This window comes from Pristiophorus japonicus, chromosome 1 (genome assembly GCF_044704955.1).
Source record: "Pristiophorus japonicus isolate sPriJap1 chromosome 1, sPriJap1.hap1, whole genome shotgun sequence".
NCBI lineage: Eukaryota > Metazoa > Chordata > Chondrichthyes > Pristiophoridae > Pristiophorus > Pristiophorus japonicus.
Window position 1 is genome coordinate 199581351 of NC_091977.1, and position 19775 is coordinate 199601125.

The window sequence follows — 19775 nt, forward strand, 5'->3', positions numbered from 1 at the left end:
ATCCCGGAAATCAGTCTGGTGAAACTTCGCTGCACTCCCTCAATAGCAAGAAAGTCTTTCCTCAGATTAAGAGACCAAAACTGAACACTATTCTAGGTGAGGCCTCACCAAGACACTGTACAACTGCAGTAAGACCTCCCTACTCCTATACTCAAATCCTCTAGCTATGAAAGCCAACATACCATTTACCACCTTCACCACCTGTTGTACCTGCATGCCAACTTTCAATCACTGATGTACCATGACACCCAGGTCTCGTTGCACCTCCCCTTTTCCTAATCTGCCGCCATTCAAATAATATTCTGCCCTCATGTTTTTGCCACCAAAGTGGATAACGTCACATTTATCCAGATTATACTGCATCTGCCACGAGTTTGCCCACTTGCCTAACCTGTCCAAGTCACCCTGCAGCTTTTTAGCGTCCTCCTCACAGCTCACACCGCCACCCAGTTGAGTAGATTGGGCCTCTACTCATTGGAATTCAGAAGAGTGAGAAGTGATCTTATCGAAATGTATAAGATTATGAGGGGGCTTGACAAGGTGGATGCAGAGAGGATGTTTCCACCGATGGGGGAGGTTAGAACTAGGGGGCATGATCTTAGAATAAGGGGCCGCCCATTTAAAACAGAGATGAGGAGGAATTTCTTCTCTAAGGGTTGTGAATCTGTGGAATTCGCTGTCAGAGAGCTGTGGAAGCTGGGACTTTGAATAAATTTAAGACAGAAATAGGCAGTTTCTTAAACGATAAGGGGTAATGGAGAGCGGGCAGGGAAGTGGACCTAAGCCCATGATCGGATCAGCCATGATCGTAATAACTGGCGGAGCAGGCTTGAGGGGCAGTATGGCCTGCTCCTATTTCTTATGTTCTTGTGTCTCTCTGTTCATGCACCTCTTTTAGGATTGTACTTTTAGTTTATATTTCCTCTCCTCATTTTTCCTGCCAAAATGTATCACTTTGCACTTTTCTGCATTAAATTTCATCTGCCATGTGTCCACCCATTTCACCAGCCTATTTATGTCCTCTTGAAGTCTATTACTATCCTCCTCATTGTTCACTGTACTTCCAAGGTTTGTGTCATCTGCAAATTTTGAAATTGTGCCCTGTACACTCACATCCAAATCATTAGTATATATGAAGAAAAGCAATGATCCCAGAACCGACCCCACTGCATACCTTATTTGGCCAAGAGGATTGATGAGCACGTTACTGTGAAATATGGCCTTTGTGGCCATCTAGTGGGAAAAGGAGGATAGGTAGATGTAGAAATTGTGATTTTAGGTCTGATTCCTTTGCATTTTGTGCTTTTTACACTTTTTTCTGATGTAAGATATTTTCTAAATTATCTAATCAATTGCAACTTTACTTCAGGTGGTGGAGAAGCATATATTTTATTTTGGACTCTTAAAAAATATTCAGCTGGACAACTCTTCCCAGGCTTAGTTCAGACATAAACATACAGAGAATGAAAATCAAATCCTTGGCTAAAATTGATCAAAACATCACCTCGAAAGTAAATTAAAATATAATGGGGAAGTACAACTTGGAACCTGGAATGGCAGGGACTAGCGCTTGGAGTCAGAGACATGGGGCCTAAATTTGCCCAGGAGTTGCTCCATTTTATTTTTGAGCAACTTGATTTTTCTGGAGTATCTTAAAAATCCCCATTCTGCACATTTAATTTGTGAGTTAGTTAGGATTTTTTTTTGTTTCGTTTTTTTTTCAAAAGGTTTTGTTACCAGCCGTTTTGGGCATTTAAGCCAGTTTGGACAGCTAATAGTTGCTCCAAACTAACTTCGGCCAGCGTATGTGGCCACTTGTGACTGCACAGAAAACCCTTGTGGAGAGTTAAGAAATCAGCGCAGGTTAGTACATTCTAAAGCACCAAGACTTACAAAGCACCAAAAGCATTCAATAACCAATAAAAAAATAGAAGGAAACCGAGAAGACCTGCAACTTACAAAGTTTTAAGGAAAGATTAAAAGAAAATAAAGGAACTCTGCAAACTTACAATCACAGTAGTTTAAACAATACAAGCAGCTACTTACGTGTACTCATTACTTTGCACATTTTTACAATCATTTTTTTACCTGTACAGGGAGGGATCTCCCTAAAACAAATTAAGCCAAGCGATGTTTCCATTCTCTAAGTAATTGGCTCCAAAGGCTGTATGCTGAGATACTCCCAAAAGATGTGTAAAATAGAAACAACGTCCCCATATTTTTGCCAGAAACAAGTTAGCACAGCAGGTTTCCATCTGTTCAATAGCTCGCAGGCCGTTGCGGGAGACCATTCGGCCAGGGATAGGGGTGGCGAACATCGGGTTGTCTTTCGGCCAGGGGTAGGGGCGGCGAGCATCGGGTCCCGCTCACAGCCTGCAGGACGCGCTGGGTGGGCGAGGAGATACTGTGCATGCACGCAGACTCCACTGCGTATGCGGACAGATGCCAGCACTGTTTTTGGCGCAGGGCTGTAGCTCCACCCCCCACTCCACTATATACGCTGCATCAGGACCCGGGACACACAGCAGAGCGGCCAGAATCGTGAGTGTTTTTTGCCGCCGTTTTGAGTGCACAAAGTCGGCGCATCTCAGGTGAGTGCGCCGGAAAAAGGGGTTGGGGAAATTTGGGCCCAAAGTGTGCGTGCCCGATCTGTGCAATGCTGTGTGACAGCCTGACTGAGTTCCAGATCATCATGGCCAGGGGGGCCACTTCAGAGCTCTCTGCAATGGAGATTCTTTTGGTTGAGGTTCTAAGATCAGCCATAGATTCTTTAATAAATGCTATGACTGGACTCCTGAGACACAGCTCCAACATACAGCAGTCTTATTGGGGAATCAAATTGATATAGCCATAATGTAAGGCTTTAATAACCTCATTGCTCAGTGGTGTGTTCTCTCTCAGGTCTCTGACCATGCTCGTAAGTGTTCAGAACTAGGGGAAAGGCATCATGATGATGTCTCTCAGGATGACACCACATGTACGCCCAAGCAATGCCACTCAATAACTACGGATCTATCACTATAGCATGCAGGCCCAGGCAGCCACTGCGTCAATCCCTTTCGTGTCTGTAGTTAATCCACACAAGATGGTACTGTCATCTCCATTCCTAGAGGTAGATGCTGATACACAGCAATCATCCACCTAACGACGACCACTGGAGAACACTTAAAAAAAAAAAAGAGCACACTGATAGGAAATAAAAGACACACACCATACAGTAAGGTGAAGCACTGAGGGGGGAGACATACTGAACACCCCTGCAGCATGCACTGATAAGGATTCATAAAGGTTATACCAAACCAAAATACTGAGGATGCAGGAAATCTGAAATAAAAACAGAAAATGCTGGAAATACCCAGCAAGTCAGGCAGCATCTGTGGAGAGAGAGAGATATCATCATCATCATCACAGTTCTGACAAAGGGTCATCGACCCGAAACATTAACTCCCTTTCTCTCTCCACAGATGCTGCCTGACTGTTGAGTATTTTTGTTTCATAAAGGTTATGATGTCTGATAGTGGAATTTGTCCTGATAGTTCCTTTCATAAACACAATTGCAAACAGTTGCACAAAAAAGAGTAATGACCCAACTGAATTGAAGATCCGGGCATTGCTCAGATGCTTCAAATGCATTCTGAGACTTTCCCTTCATTTGCATTAAAATAGAGGCCTTAATGAAGCTGTGGCACAACTGATGCACAGGCTCAAAATGCTTTAGGTACTTCTAGGTCAGGTTATTATGCACGCTATGTATTGCATGCTTAGAAGGCCTGAAACCTGTGTGGAGTTGGCACACAATATTGCATTATTGGCCCATTGACTGCAAGTGTTACCTCTTCTTGGGTTTCAAATCTGGCTCTCCTGCTGTGAAATGTAGCGCATTTAATGTGTTGCATGAATGGATTGACCAAAGATTTGCATTTCTATTGTTCGATACTCTTTCATTCAGAAAATGAACATTTTACAAAATGTAAACGAGAAAAATAAAAAGGGAAAAACTGCAAATGCTGGAAGTGTGAACTAAAAAAACAAAAAATGCTCGAAATACACAACTGGTCAATCAGCACCTGTGAAGAAAATGAGCAGGTTATAACAACATAAGAAATAGGAACAGGATTTGGCCATTTGGCCCATCGAGCCTGCACCATCATTCAATAAGATCATGGCTGATCTGATCATGGACTCAGTTCCACTTCCCCGCCCACTCCCCATAACCCTTTACTCCCTTATCGCTCAAAAATCTCTCTATCTCCGCCTTAAATATATTCAAAGACCCAGCCTCCACAGCTCTCTGGGGCAGATAATTCCATAGATTTACAACCCTCTGAGAGAAGAAATTCCTCCTCATCTCAGTATGACATTTACAGCGTATCCTGCAAAAGAAACTTATCTATATGGGAGAAATTTAGAATTCAGCAGAGGGGGACCAAGGGTTTAATTAGGAGGGGGAAAATAGAATATGAGAGTAAGCTTGCAGGGAACATAAAAACTGACTACAAAAGCTGCTGCAGATACGTGAAGAGAAAAAGATTGGTGAAGACAAATGTAGGTCCCTTGCAATGAGAATCAGGTGAATTTATAATGGGGAACAAAGAAATGGCAGACCAATTGAACAAGTACTTTGGTTCTGCTTTCACTGAGGAAGACACAAATAATCTTCCAGAAATACTCGGGAACCGAGGGTCTAGCAAGAAGGAGGAACTCAAGGAAATCCTTATTAGTCAGCAAATTGTGTTAGGAAAATTGATGGGATTGAAGGCCGATAAATCCACAGGGCCTGATAGTCTGCATCCCAGAGTACTTAAGGAAGTGGTCCTAGAAATAGTGGATGCATTGGTGGTCATTTTCCAATATTCTATAGATTCTAGATCAGTTCCTATGGACTGGAGGGTAGCTAATGTAACACCACTTTTTAAAAAAGGATGGAGAGAGAAAATAGGGAATTAATAGACCGGTTAGCCTGACATCGGTGGTGGGGAAAATGTTGGAATCAATTATTAAAGATATAATAGCGCATTTGGAAATCAGTGAAAGGATCGGTCCAAGTCAGCATGGATTTATGAAAGGGAAATCATGCTTGACAAATCTAGAATTTTTTGAGGATGTAACTAGTAGAGTGGACAAGGGGGAGCCAGTAGATGTGGTGTATTTAGACTTTCAAAAGGCTTTTGACAAGGTCCCACACAAGAGATTAGTTTGCAAAATTAAAGCACATAATATTGGGGGTAATGTGCTGACGTGGATAGAGAACTGGTTGGCAGACAGGAAGCAAAGAGTAGAAATAAGCGGGTCCTTTTCAGAATGGCAGGCAGTGACTAGTGGGATACCGCAAGGTTCACTGCTGGGTCCCCAGCTATTTACAATATACATTACATTCAATTCCTTCGTCTAAATCATTAATGTGTTCAAGTTTACAGATGACACTAAGCTGGGTGGCAGTGTGAGCTGTGAGGAGGATGTCAAGAGGCTGCAGGGTGACTTGGACAGGTTAGATGAGTGGGCAAGTACATGGCAGATGCAGTATAATGTAGATTAATGTGAGGTTATCCCTTTGGTGGTTAAAAACAGGAAGGTAGATTATTATCTGAATGGTGACAGATTAGTAAAAGGGGAGGTTTAATGAGACCTGGGTGTCATGGTACATCAGTCATTGAAAGTTGGCATACAGGTACAGCAGGCGGTGAAGGCGGCAAATGGCATGTTGGCCTTCATTTTGCAAGAGGATTTGAGTATAGGAGCATGGAGTTCTTACTACAGTTGTACAGGGCCTTGATGAGGCCACACCTTGAATATTGTGTACAGTTTTGTTCTCCTAATCTGAGGAAGGACATTCTTGCTATTGAGGGAGTGCAGCGAAGGTTCACCAGACTTATTCCCGGGATGACAGGACTGACATATGAAGAAAGATTGGATCGACTAGGCTTATATTCAATGGAATTTAGAAGAATGAGAGGGGATCTCATAGAAACATATAAAATTCTGACGGGATTGGACAGGTTAGATGCAGGAACAATGTTTCTGATGTTGGGGAATTCCAGAACCAGGGGTCACTGTCGAAGGATAAGGGGTAAGCCATTTAGGACCGAGATGAGGAGAAACATCTTCACTCAGAGTTGTGAGCATGTGGAATTCTCTACCACAAAGTTCTAGAGGCCAGTTCGTTAGATATATTCAAAAGGGAGTTAAATATGGCCCTTACGGCTAAAGGGATCAAGGGGTATGGAGAGGAAGCAGGAATGGGGTACTGAAGTGCATGATCAGCCATGATATTGAATGGTGGTGCAGGCTCGAAGGGCCTACTCCTGCACCTATTTTCTATGTTTCTATATTCCATTTTAGTCAATATATTACAAAATTCATTTTTCCAATACATTTTACTAAAAGATTTTGAATCATATGAATAACCATAACATGAATACTACCAATAAGAGAATAACATGAGGATGAATCACGTATTATAAATACTGCACTGAATGACTTGTATAATGCCTAATCATATTCAGTGGTGAAGGAATAATCTGACCACTTGAACTGGACTTGAAGGGTGAAATAACAATCACTCTGGTCCCCTGTCAGCAAATTGTCCAAACCGTTAGCAGGGAAATAGGATTGTGCTTCTGTGATTCACTACTTGGCAAGTTCTCAGTCTCCACCATGGCATGCAGTGAGGTGCTGAGTGAAGGCCAGTTACTTCCTCAAAGGAAGTCACACCAGGCTGTTCAAGTGTACTTCTTTGTGGTCTGGTAAAAAGCAGTGCAGGCCAATTGGAGGTGTGGTGGGGCGGGGGGGGGGGGGGGGGGGGTGCGGAGAATGGGGCAGTATTCGGATCTCTCTGAATGGATGCACTAAGATGTGTGTAATGCTTTTCCTCGTCCTTAATTATCTTGGGATCTTGTAGGCAGATTTGGGAAAAGATCTCCTGCCTATCATCAGCATGGAAATGGTGGATGAAGAAAAGTAAATAATTTGTTAAACAAAAATGAAGAAAACAAGGAATAGCTGCTCTGGGTAGGAAGCCTTGGCCTTGTCATTACCAATCTCGAGTAACCAGCCTTTCAACTTGTCCTCGAAGAAATTGTAATTTAGTCGGTAGTGGAGATCAAGCCTAAGGTAAACACATGAATGGAAAAGAATGACTACTGTCCCTTAAAAGCTCAGATGCAGATCAATGCAAAAATATCTCCAATTGAATAGATATTTCAAGCTTTAGTTTTTTTTTAATAACTCCAAATGTTGACTTTACACATTTAGGCAAAATAAGATTGTTTTCAATGCCTCTCCTTGTTTGTTGTAGAGATGGTGATCGGAAGAGTATGAGCACAGAAAGGTGAGTCCTTTACAGTATTTCACAGGACAGCTGTTTTGCATATTTGTGTTGCGCATAATGGCTCCTGTTAGGCACCTTAGACTCTGCCAAAACCTGTTGCACAAAAACCTGGATTACAACAACTACTTGCATTTATATAGTAGCCAATGCACTTCAGAGAAGATGCAGATGCTGAGCAGTAGTACAAGTAGGGAAAGATGACCAAAAGCATGTTTGGAGTGGTCTGTACAGAGTGGTCTTAAACAGACTGCACTTAAGCAGAGTGTAAAAGTTGGGAATTTGGAGAGAGTAGGAATTTAGTACAGAGGGGGAGAGAGGTGCTGCTTTTTGTCTCCAATACTTGTAGTGCTTTGTGTTAACAGATAAACATTGAATTAATCTACCTATAACTTAAACTGGATCAAGTAATTAGTTTAAAAAAAAAACGAAACTATAATCTAAGTTAATTAAATACATAAACTTTAATTCATTAAATAAATAAAACAAGGTTATATAGGGATGGCAGTGCAGGTGGTGTGCTGCAACTGTAGCATGTGGGCGTTGTGGACAACATTACGATCCCGGACGACCACATCTGCAGTAAGTGTCTGCATTTCAAGGAATTTTAGTTCCGAGTTGTAGAGCTGGAGTCGGCAGTACAGACATTTCAGGGCATCAGGGAGGGGGTAAGTTACCTGGATGCATTGATCTGTGAGGCAGTCGCACCCTTTAGGTTCGGTAGTGGTGCAGGTCTGGTTAGTGGTCAGGGACATGAGGGTGTCACTGTGACTCGGGCAGGTAAGGGAACTCCAGGTTCAAGGAACCTCGGCCTTTGCCTTTATCCAACAGGTACAAGGTTCTAGCTGACTTTATGGATGATGGCAAAGTCTGTAGAGTGGATGAGCAAGCTGATCATGGCACTATGTCACAGGAGGCCATTCAAGTGAGGGGAGTGAAAAGGACTGTTATAGTGATAGTGGGCAGTATAGTCGGGGATAGATATTGTTTTCTGCAGCCATGACCGGGAAGTCCAAAGGCTGTTTCAGTGTTAAGGATGTTTCTTCGTGTCTGGAGAAGAACTTGGAGTGGGAGGGGAACGTTCCAATTGCTGTGGTCCATGTTGGAACCAACGACATAGTTAGAACTAGCACTGAGATTCTGCTGAATGTGTTTGAGGAGCTAGTGTCTAAATTAAAATGCAGAACCTCAAAGTTAATGGCCCAAAAATCCCAGTTGGCTGCTTCCTGCGGGCGATCAAGGGAAAAACTTCAAAAAAGATGCGCACCTACCTGAAGCTGCTGCACCCAATCGAGTTCCTGGTCCTGAGGCCTCCACTGACTGTGCATCGCAGTGTGTGCACATCAAGATGTGCGCAGGGCTGGAGCTGCAGTAACACGGCTCTGGGCAGCCAATCAAGATAAAGTATGTTCTCATTCATAATAGTGGGAACTCCGTAAGTTGGAGTGCCCATTATTATGAATGAGAACCCCACCCCCACAAACACACACAACTCGAATTTAAAAAATCAAAAAAATACACCACATATTTACTAACTTAAATTAGTTATTTATGTATTATTTAAAAAAATATTTTCCCAATTTTTTTAAAAGATTTTTTATATTACGGTTTAAAATAAACTTACCATAGTGGGGCGGGTTTTTAGCAATAAAATGTGTTTTTATAATATTTTAAATGTTTTTGTGTATTTAAAATTCTTACACCTGTAAAAGTAGGCTATGTGCCTGCTTTTATCAAGCACAAGAGTTTTTAGGACATTTGCTGGGCAAGATATAGGTAAATACCGCAATCTTGCCCTTGTAAATGTCCTCGCTCCCTAGATATGGAGGATCTGTCAAGCTCCAGCTTGAGCGATCGGAAAAGCTGGTTTTCAGTGCATGCGCATTGTGCGCTGAAAACCGGCTTTTGAGATGTTTTCCCGGATTCGTACGGACCCGGGAGACAGGAATTTCTGGTCTATAAATCTCTGGATTGTTACCTGAGCCACGTGCAAATTGGCATATGGTCCATCAGATTAGAAGGTTAAATGTGTGGCTGAAAGATTGGTGTGGGAGGCAGGGGTTTCAAATTATGGGGCACTGGCAGCAATACTGGGAAAAGAGGAAGCTGTTCCATTGGGATGGGCTCCACTTAAACCAGGCTGGGACCAGTGTTGCCGAATGGAATAAACAGCGAGGTAGATAGGGTTTAAATTAATGAAGGGGGGTGGAAGAATTCAGGAAAGAGTACTTTCAAAAGCGGTAAGAGAAATGTCACTGCTGTAGAACCAAATAGTAATGTGGGTAAATATAAGCAGAGTGGGTCAGGAAGGGACAGACAGCTTAACAAAGGTAATAGAGCATCAGTGACCAGGGAAATATAGAGAAAAGTTGAAGCTAAAGGCACTTTATCTGAATGCGTGAAGCATTTGCAACAAAATAGTTGAATTAAGAACATAGATAGAAATAAATGGGTTTGATGTAATAGCTATTATGGAGACGTGATTGCAGAGTGACCAGGCTTGGGAATTAAATATTCCAGGATACTTGATTTTTTTTAAGAAGAGATGGGCAGAGTGGAAAAGGGGTGGGGGTAACCCTGAAAATAAAGGATGGGACTAAGACCGTAGAGAGAAAGGATCTTGGCTCGGGAAAAACAAGATGTAGAATCATTTTGGATGAAGCTAAGAAAGAACAAGGGGCAGAAAACACTGGTGGGAGTAATTTACAGACCCCCTAACAGTAGTTGTAGTGACGGGCACAGTATAAATCAGGAAATTAGAGGTATATATAACAAGGGTAATAATTAATCATGGGGGGACTTCAATTTTCATATAGACTGGGCAAACCAAATTTTCAGTAATCGTGCAGAGGGTGAGTTCATGGAATGCATTCTGGATAGTTTTCCAGATCAGCATGTCGATGGACCAATTCGGGGAACAGGTTATTTTAGATCTAGTATTGTGCAATGAGACAGGGTTAATTAATAACATTGTAGTAAAGGAGCCTCTGGGATCCAGCAATCATAATATGAAATCATTTATATTGAGTTTGAGAGTGATTTAGTTAACTTCAAAACTAGGGTCTTAAATCTGAACAAAGCAAACTGCATGGTTATTAGAGGCGAGTTGGCTAAGTAGGTTGGGAAACTAGATTAAAAGATATGACAATAGATAAACAATGGCAAACAATTAAATAAATAATTCATAATTCACAACAAATATAGATTCCTTAAGGAATAAAAAGCCCATAGGAAACATGGTCCAACCATGGCTAACAAGAGAAGTTAAAGATAGTATTATATTAAAGGAAGAGGCTTATAATGTTGCCAAAAAGAGTAGACAGTCTGGAGATTGAGATGATTTTAGAATTCAGCAAAGGAGGACCACAATTGATAACGGGTGAGAAAATAGAATATGAGAGTAAACTAGTAAGAGACATAAAAACAGACTGTAAAAAGGAAGAGATTAGCGAAAGTAAACATGGGACCCTTACATGCAGAGACAGGAGAAATTATAATGGGGAATAAGGAAATGACAAGGAGACATTCAACGAATGCTTTGTAACTCTCTTCATGGAAGAAGACACAAAAACATTCCGTAAATAATGGGAAACCAAGGGTCTAGTGAGAATGAGGAATTAAAAAATATTAGTAAAGAAATAGTGCTGGAGAAATTAATGGAACTAAAAGCAGACAAATCCCCAGGACCTAATGGCCTGCATCCTAGAGTTTTAAAAGAGGTGGTTGCAGAGATAGTTGATGCATTGGTTTTTATCTTCCAGAATCCCCTAGATTCTAGAATGGTCACTGCCAATTGGAATGTAGTAAATGTAACCCTGCTATTTGAGAAATGAGGGAGAGAGAAAACAGAACTATGAACCAGTTAGCCTAACATCAGTGGTAGGGAAAATGCTAGAATCTATTATTAAGGACATGGTAACGGGGTGCGTAGAAAATCATAATATGATTGGGCAAAATCAGCATTGATTCACAAAAGGAAAAATAGTGTTTGACAAAAGCTAATAGAGTTTTTTGAGGTTGTAACTAGCAGGGTAGCCAACGGGGAACCACTGGATGTAGTGCATTTGAATTTTCAGAAACAATTCGATAAGGTGCCACACAAGCTGTTATTACACAAAATTCGGGCTCATGGGATTCAGAGTATTATATTAGCATGGATTGAGGATTGGTTAATGGACAGAAAACAGTGTAGGAATAAACAGGTTATTTTCGGGTTGGCAGGCAGTAACTAGTGGAGTACCGCAAGGATCAGTGCTTGAACCTCAGCTATTTACAATCTATATAAATTACTTGAATGAGGGGACAGAGTGCAATGTATCCTAGTTTGTTGACGATACAAAGCTAGGTGGGAAAGTAAGCTGTGAAGAGCAGGCAAAGAGGCAAAATAAGTGGATTTAGACAGGTTACATAAGTGGGCAAGAACATGGCAGATCGAATATAATGTGAAGTTATCCACTTCAGTAGGAAAAATAGAAAAGGATAATATTTTTAAATGGTGAGAGATTGGAAAATGTTGGTATTCAAAGGGACCTGGGTACACGAATCACAAAGTTAACATGCAGGTACAGAAAACAGTTACAAAAGCAAATAGAATATTAGCCTTTATTACAAAAAGATTGGAGTACAAGAGTAAAGAAGTCTTACTGCAATTATATAGGGCCTTGAAGACCACACCTGGCGGTCTCCTTACCCAAGGAAGGATATATTTGCCTTAGACAGAGTGCAATGAAGCTTCACCAGACTGATTCCTGGGATGGGGATTGACCGACAAGGAAAGATTGATGAGACTGGGCCTATATTCCCTAGAATTTAGAAGGAATGAGGGGTGATCTCATTGAAACATATAATATTCTTAGAGCTTGACAGGGTAGATGCTGGGAGGATGTTTATCCTGGCTGTGGAGTGTGGACTGTGGAAATGGCTGAGACCTTAAACAATTATTTTGCTTCGGTCTTCACAGTGGAAGACACAAAAACCATGCCAAAAATTGCTGGTCATGGGAATGTGGGAAGGGAGGACCTTGAGACAATCATTATCACTAGGGGGATAGTGCTGGACAGGCTAATGGGACTCAAGGTAGACAAGTCCCCTGGTCCTGATGAAATGCATCCCAGGGTATTAAAAGAGATGGCGGAAGTTATAGCAGATGCATTCGTTATAATTTACCAAAATTCTCTGGACTCTGGGGAGGTACCAGCGGATTGGAAAGCAGCTAATGTAATGCCTCTGTTTAAAAAAAGGGGGCAGACAAAAGGCAGGTAACTATAGGCCGGTTAGTTTAACATCTGTAGTGGGGAAAATGCTTGAAGCTATCATTAAGGAAGAAATAGCGGGACATCTGGATAGGAATAGTGCAATCAAGCAGACGCAACATGGATTCATGAAGGGGAAATCATGTTTAACTAATTTACTGGAATTCTTTGAAGATATAACGAGCATGGTGGATAGAGGTGTACCGATGGATGTGGTGTATTTAGATTTTCAAAAGGCATTCGATAAGGTGCCACGCAAAAGGTTACTGCAGAAGATAAAGGTACGCGGAGTCAGAGGAAATGTATTAGCATGGCGAGAGAATTGGCTGGCTAACAGAAAGCAGAGAGTCGGGATAAATGGGTCCTTTTCGGGTTGGAAATCGGTGGTTAGTGGAGTGCCACAGGGATCGGTGCTGGGACCACAACTGTTTACAATATACATAGATGACCTGGAAGAGGGGACAGAGTGTAGTGTAACAAAATTTGCAGATGACACAAAGATTAGTGGGAAAGCGGGTTGTGTAGAGGACACAGAAAGGCTGCAAAGAGATTTAGATAGGTTAAGCAAATGGGCTAAGGTTTGGCAGATGGAATACAATGTCGGAAAATGTGAGGTCATCCACCTTGGGGGGGAAAAAAACAGTAAAAGGGAATATTATTTGAATGGGGAGAAATTACAACATGCTGCGGTGCAGAGGGACCTGGGGGTCCTTGTGCATGAATCCCAAAAAGTTAGTTTGCAGGTGCAGCAGGTAATCAGGAAGGCGAATGGAATGTTGGCCTTCATTGCGGGAGGGATGGAGTACAAAAGCAGGGTGGTCCTGCTGCAACTGTACAGGGTATTGGTGAGGCCGCACCTGGAGTACTGCATGCAGTTTTGGTTACCTTACTTAAGGAAGGATATACTAGTTTTGGAGGGGATACAGAGACGATTCCGGAGATGAGGGGGTTACCTTATGATAGATTGAGTAGACTGGGTCTTTACTCGTTGGAGTTCAGAAGGATGAGGGATGATCTTATAGAAACATTTAAAATAATGAAAGGGATAGACAAGATCGAGGCAGAGAGGTTGTTTCCACTGGTTGGGGAGACTAGAACTAGACACAGCCTCAAAATATGAGGGAGCCAATTTAAAACCTAGTTGAGAAGGAATTTCTTCTCCCAGAGGGTTGTGAATCTGGAATTCTCTGCCTAAGGAAGCAGTTGAGGCTAGCTCATTGAATGTATTCAAATCACAGATAGATAGATTTTTAACCAATAAGGGAATTAAGGGTTATGGGGAGCGGGCGGGTAAGTGGAGCTGAGTCCACGGTCAGATCAGCCATGATCTTGTTGAATGGCGGAGCAGGCTCGAGGGGCTCGATTGCCTACTCCTGTTCCTAATTCTTATATTCTTATGTTCTATGAGTCCCGAACTCGGGGTTACAGTCTCAGAATAAAGGGTCAGCTATTTAGGACTGAGACGAGGAGAAATTTATTTACTCAAAGGGTTGTGAATCTTTGGAATTCTCTACCCCAGAGGGCTGTGGATGCTCAGTCGTTGAGTATATTTAAGACAGAGATCAGTAGATTCTTGGATATTAAGGGAATCAAGGGATATGGGGTTAGTGCAGGAAGGTGTTGAGGTTTAAGTTCATCCTTGATCTTCTTGAATGGTGGAGCAGCCTTGAAGGGCTGAATGGCCTATTCCTGCTCCTATTTTTATGCTCTTGAGAGGTTTTGAGGTGGCCTTTAAAGGCAGAGTGAGAAGTAATAAGACATAAAATTTAGGAAGAGAATTCCAAAGATTTGAACTGAGATGGTTGATGGCTTTGCAGCACAGGGAGGCAGAATCCATCATGAGGGGCACTAGCTGGGATATAGGGCTGGAAAAGATTAAGGAAGTAGGGCCATGTAGGAATTTGTAAATGAAGGTCAATATTTTGAACTTTGGAGGATGAAGAACCACTGATGGTTAACAAGGAACTGGCTGATGGGACAGTGCAGCTTAGGATGTGGGTGGTAGAGTTTTGGATGTGTTGGACCATGTGTAGATTGTGAGCTTAGGAGATCAACTAGAAAAGCCTTGAAGAAAGCAGAGCTTCAGTGGCAGTGGAGGTGAGCTATGGGATGTGGGCAATGTAGAAGAGGTGGAATTAAGTCGGCTTGGCATTGGTTACGACTTGAAGTTTGCAACTCAGCTCAGGGATGAACAGGACACTTGGCTCGTGTACTCTTATTGAATTGTGAGGAAGAGTAGAGATTTTCATGGGTGCTGGCTGGGATTGTTTAGGTTTTTCCCGTGTTTGGTTGGAAAATATTCTGGCTTTTCCAGGACTTAATGTTGGTTAAGTGGCCAGACACTACAGTAAATTTTGGAGAACAGATGCTGAAAGATGGTGGAGTGGTTGAATGTCAAGGAGACATTAAGAAGAAGACAGGATTGATTAATCACAATAAAATAGAATGGTTTAGATAACTGTCCAGGGTGGCCTCAGTGTTGGACTGAAAGATTTGAACAATCTTGTGGCAGGGATGTGCACGGAGCTGTGTGATGAAAATTCATCCAAGAATCATCAAGAAGAAAGCAAAGTGGTTATTGTAGTAGACTATGGAGGATCAAAGGTTTGCTTTTTGAGGATTTCATAAAGGCAGAGTTGAAAGGGAAGAGAACAGTCCTAGTGCAAAGCGCGCCATTAATAGTGTCGGCCGTGTGCAGAAACCCATCAGCACGTTTAACAGTTTCCAAACCAAACTAGGAAGATTTTTTACAGCAGTAGCATTTCCATCAGCAATTAATGGAGTTCTTTAATGTGTAACAGCACAATACATTTTGTATTATATATTCTATAGAAGTGTGTAAATTGTATTTTGAGAGATCATTTTTAAAAGTCATTGTGTTAAGGCATCCAGTGTTATCAAGCTATATCCATTCTAACTTTAGAAACCGTATATGATGCAGTGTTTATTTTTGAATTTTAGGACATTCAGTGAAATCAGTAAAGCTGTGGAGCAGTACAGCTTATGCCGTGATCTTTGTCATGATCTTGAGGAAGATCTCCACAAGGAAGGACTAAGGGTACAGTTTTGTCCTTTTTGTAGTTTTCTCTCTTTCTATTGACCAAAATGTATTTGAAGTTTTATTTTGTTAACACAATATAGTTTAAAAGAGCTATAGTGTAATTCACAAAAATAATGATACATATCATCTATTTTAATTGTGTGGAGGAGTTTCAAGGAATATTCAGTTTGTAAAACAGTTCTTCTTTTAAAATCTTAGGGAAAGACAGTTACTCTAAAATTGAAGAATGTAAACTTTGAAGTGAAGACAAGGGCCTGCACAAATCCAACAGCAGTTTCCAAAGAAGAGGAGATTTTTGCTGTGGCCTATGAGTTACTGAAGACTGAGATTAACAGCATGCATCCACAGCCACTGAGACTGAGACTTATGGGTAATGTGCAGTAGGAATTTGTGAATAAAGATACACAGTAATAAATTAATATTTTAGTTCCATAACAACTCATTAATTCTGACAAGACTGACCTTTTGTCCACTTTCAAGAGATGACAAAAGTAGACTGTCAACAGTACAAATCCCTTTGCCTTTTGTATTGGGTACCATACAATTCCATGCATAAGTTGCTCCCCTCTAGTGAGAGGGTATAAAAATATGCAAGAAATTGTGCATTGGGAATAAATGGGAGGAAAGAAATCAAAACAACTTGTCTAAATGCTACAGGATGCACAGTTTTGCTGCATTAAAATGTCAAAGGGCCACAGTACAAATAAAAAGAAAAAAATGAAAGTGCTGCAAATAAATACAGAATATATTGGAAATATAAAGCAAGTCAGTCAGCATCTGCAAAGAGAAAAGACATATTTGTTGAAACTCTTCATCAGAACTCGAAGAGCACAGCCAGAACAAGAAAGGAAAGAGATAATAATTATGAGCAGGACAAAAGAAACCGAGCATGCCATTTACCCAGTGCTGTTGTGCCTTTTGCAAAAGCAGTAGAGGCCACAGCAGGAAACCTGAATATGTCTTGTCCCTAAATTAATTCATGGTAAAGCAAGAACGTTTGCCCTGTTTTTAAGTATGCATTGCACATTACATAGAAGTTGTCTGGATGGGAACTCCTGTGAAGCGTGGAAGGAATAGCAGAACTCCTTTTGGGCTTTTCTTTGTAGAAAACAATGAGGGCTCTCTATGACTTCACAAACATAACTGAAAGGTAATGTTGACCTAGTTTTTGAATGTTTTAAAACTTACTTGGCAAGTTTTGTATTCTTTCACCCTTCTCTTGGATCTTCTGATTCCATGAGTTATTCTCTGAGAGGGTGAGCATCAGCCTTATTCTTGATGTATCAGCTTCAGCGTGGTTTGATTTGGCTCCCTCACTGTTTTATTCCCCTGTCTTGGAAGTATTTGGTCTCCACTTGGAGGTTCCCAAACATCTTGGCTTGGATCGGGAACAAATGGTGAACCCACTATGCTGTGCCATCACACTGCCAGTTGATATTTTGTCAAACCGTATTCTATTTTGTATACTTTGTAAGTAGTACATAAGAAATTTGAGAGTCTTTTTATGTGCACCTAAAAGATCTATTATCTTTGAATCTTTCTCTTTTGATTCTCATGGTGACCGTTTAAATTTAGTGAGCTGCTACTATCGTACAATTAATGGGTTATTATTTCTCCCTTGTATTTCTCCTGTACAGGTGTGCGGGTGTCTGGCTTTGTCCATCAAGAGGAGAAAAAATGTCACCAGAAAAGCATCGTCAAGTTTTTCCACACTGGAAAATCTGAAAGCACCACTTACACCCCTCAGTCTGACTGCATAGATGCCAAAAACCAAACAGAACTTCCAGAAACTTCCAAAAGAGAAAGTTTCTTCAATAAAAAGCGGCAGCAAAACAATCAGCAGTCCTTTTTCAACCAGGTTCTTGCAAACAAGCAACAAGAAAAGTGCAAACCTGCTGCAACTATCCGTGCAGGCACTGTGGATGAAATGCAGCCCAAGGGCAGTGGCCTGACCCCAGAATTAAAGGTTGCCCGTAATTGTCCAATATGCTTCAAAAGGCAGGGCATACCAACTTTAGAGGAATTTAACAAGCAAATTGATGAGTGCCAATGTGTAACCACGTCTCTTCAAGTTACAGAGATGGTAGGCGAACCAAATATTTCAAACAAAAGTTATATAAACAAAAAGGAAACATTTGGCTTAGACAATGAATTGAAAAATAAAAGAACAATAAATCTAAAAAATGATCAGTTAAACAATGAACAGAAAGGAATGAAATATAAGGAGGGACTGTCAGAAATTTATCCAAACATTACAGTTGGAGATTTACAAGGAGAAACTGAAAATAGCAGCTTTAACGAGAAATCTTCAATAAAAAACAGCACATGCCCAATTGGCCAATTTGGTGACCTGACACACCTTAAAGAGACACTTAAAGATCATCTGCAACTTCCTAACAGTACAGAAAAAACCATGGAACTCATGAAGGATAAAAATATGTTGCAAGAGGAAATTTCAGATCACAACAATTTATTGTTGTGCACTAAATTATCTGGTAAATCTACTAATACAACACAGGAAGAAAAGCGAATTGATCAACAAAAATCTAGTGCTAGCATGTTAGATCTGCCCTCATTTGCACAACTTAATCAGTTAATACAGAGAACTCATTGTGTGCAGCAACAGTCAGACCAGGTAATGAGATATACAAGATCATCACAGGAAAGGCCCTCTTCCCAGCTAGAAGAACTAACTGGCCTGGTTTGTCCAATTTGCAACATTAAGCAAGAAACAACTGATCTGTCATTGTTCAACAGGCATGTTGATATCTGTCTAAATCAAGGAGTTATACAAGAGCTTACTGACAGACCAGCACAGCCAGTTGCCACAGACTACGTTTCAAATGGAATAGGTGAGCAATCATATTTCCAAGAGACCAGTTTTAGTACTGATTATTAATTTAGTGTGTTTTCAGAGGAGATGCATTCTCTTCTTCTAAAGGTGCCAACTCATGCTGGGATGTGATGGCATCCAATGATCCAAGTGGGCCATGGAGGGAAGGGCGCGGGAAGCACACCAACCCAATCCTATCTTTAACTGACATCCGCACATTTTCTACATTCTCCAGTAGAGGTCAGTAGATAGGATTCCAGATTGGTTGTCCTGGCTGTTCATTCTCCTCCCAGGGGCATTAGGGTCAATTGTAACTCCCTTCACTATGTTGATGGAGATCAGCTGACTCAGCACAGATCAGGGATTAAAGCTATTTTTTTTCCTACTGTATGGCTCTACCGTACCATGTGGTATGTTTATTCAGTAGGTTAGCATCAAATTGCAATAGATAGAGGAGCAAATATGTAGGCAAATTGCTGTGAAGTCTAAAAACCGTAGGGGATTTTAACTATCCAAATATTGATTGGGACAAATTTAGTGTGAAGGGTATCGAGGGTGTAGAATTCTTGAAATGCATTCAAGAGAACTTTTTTAGTCAGTATGTAGCAAGCCCAACACGAGAGAGGGCTGTCTTGGATTTAGTTTTCGGGAATGAAGCTGGGCAGGTTGAAGGGGTATTAGTGGGAGAGCATTTGGGTGCCAGTGACCACAATTTAGTCAGATTCAAGTTGGTTGTGGATAAGGACAAGGATAGGCCTGGAATAAAAGGTCCGAGTTGGGGAAAAGCTAATTTTGCTAAGTTAAGGAGTGATTTGGCCATCGTGGACTGGAAACAGCTACTTGTGGGTAAATCAGTGTCGGAACAGTGGGAGGCATTCAAGGTGGAGATCCGGAAAGCTCAGGCCAAACATGTGCCCTTAAAGAAAAAGGCTGGGGAAAATTATTCTAGAGCCCCTGGATGACTCGGGACCTTGCAGGGGAGGATTAAGAAAAAAAGGGACGCTTATGTCATATACCAACAGCTAAATACTATAGAATCTTTAGAGGAATATAGAAAGTTAAGAAGCAAAATTAAAAAGGATATTAGGAATGCTAAGAGAGAGCGTGAGAAATTCTTGGCCAGTAAAATTAAGGAAAACCCCAAGGTGTTCTATAAATATATTAAGAGAAAGACGGTAACTAAAGAAAGGGTAGGGCCTATTAGAGACCATGAGAGTAATCTTTGTGTGGAGGCGAAAGATGTTGGTAAGATTCTTAACGAATACTTTGCATCTGCTTTCACAAAGTAAAGGGGCAATGCAGATA

General features: G+C 41.2%; 1 protein-coding gene across 8 annotated transcripts in view; it reads left to right on the forward strand.

The window, feature by feature from the left end:
- Positions 1 to 19775, forward strand: part of polk (polymerase (DNA directed) kappa) — a 130582-nt gene that overhangs the window by 100553 nt on the left and 10254 nt on the right. For 7 of the 8 annotated variants that reach the window (XM_070886037.1, XM_070886064.1, XM_070886086.1 and 4 more), the window contains 4 exons: positions 7295 to 7327; positions 15538 to 15634; positions 15836 to 16007; positions 17275 to 18489. In XM_070886037.1, the coding sequence (XP_070742138.1) occupies positions 7295 to 7327; positions 15538 to 15634; positions 15836 to 16007; positions 17275 to 18489 (1517 nt within the window). The remainder of the gene's footprint in view (positions 1 to 7294; positions 7328 to 15537; positions 15635 to 15835; positions 16008 to 17274; positions 18490 to 19775) is intronic. The other variant, XM_070886075.1, reaches the window with a different exon arrangement.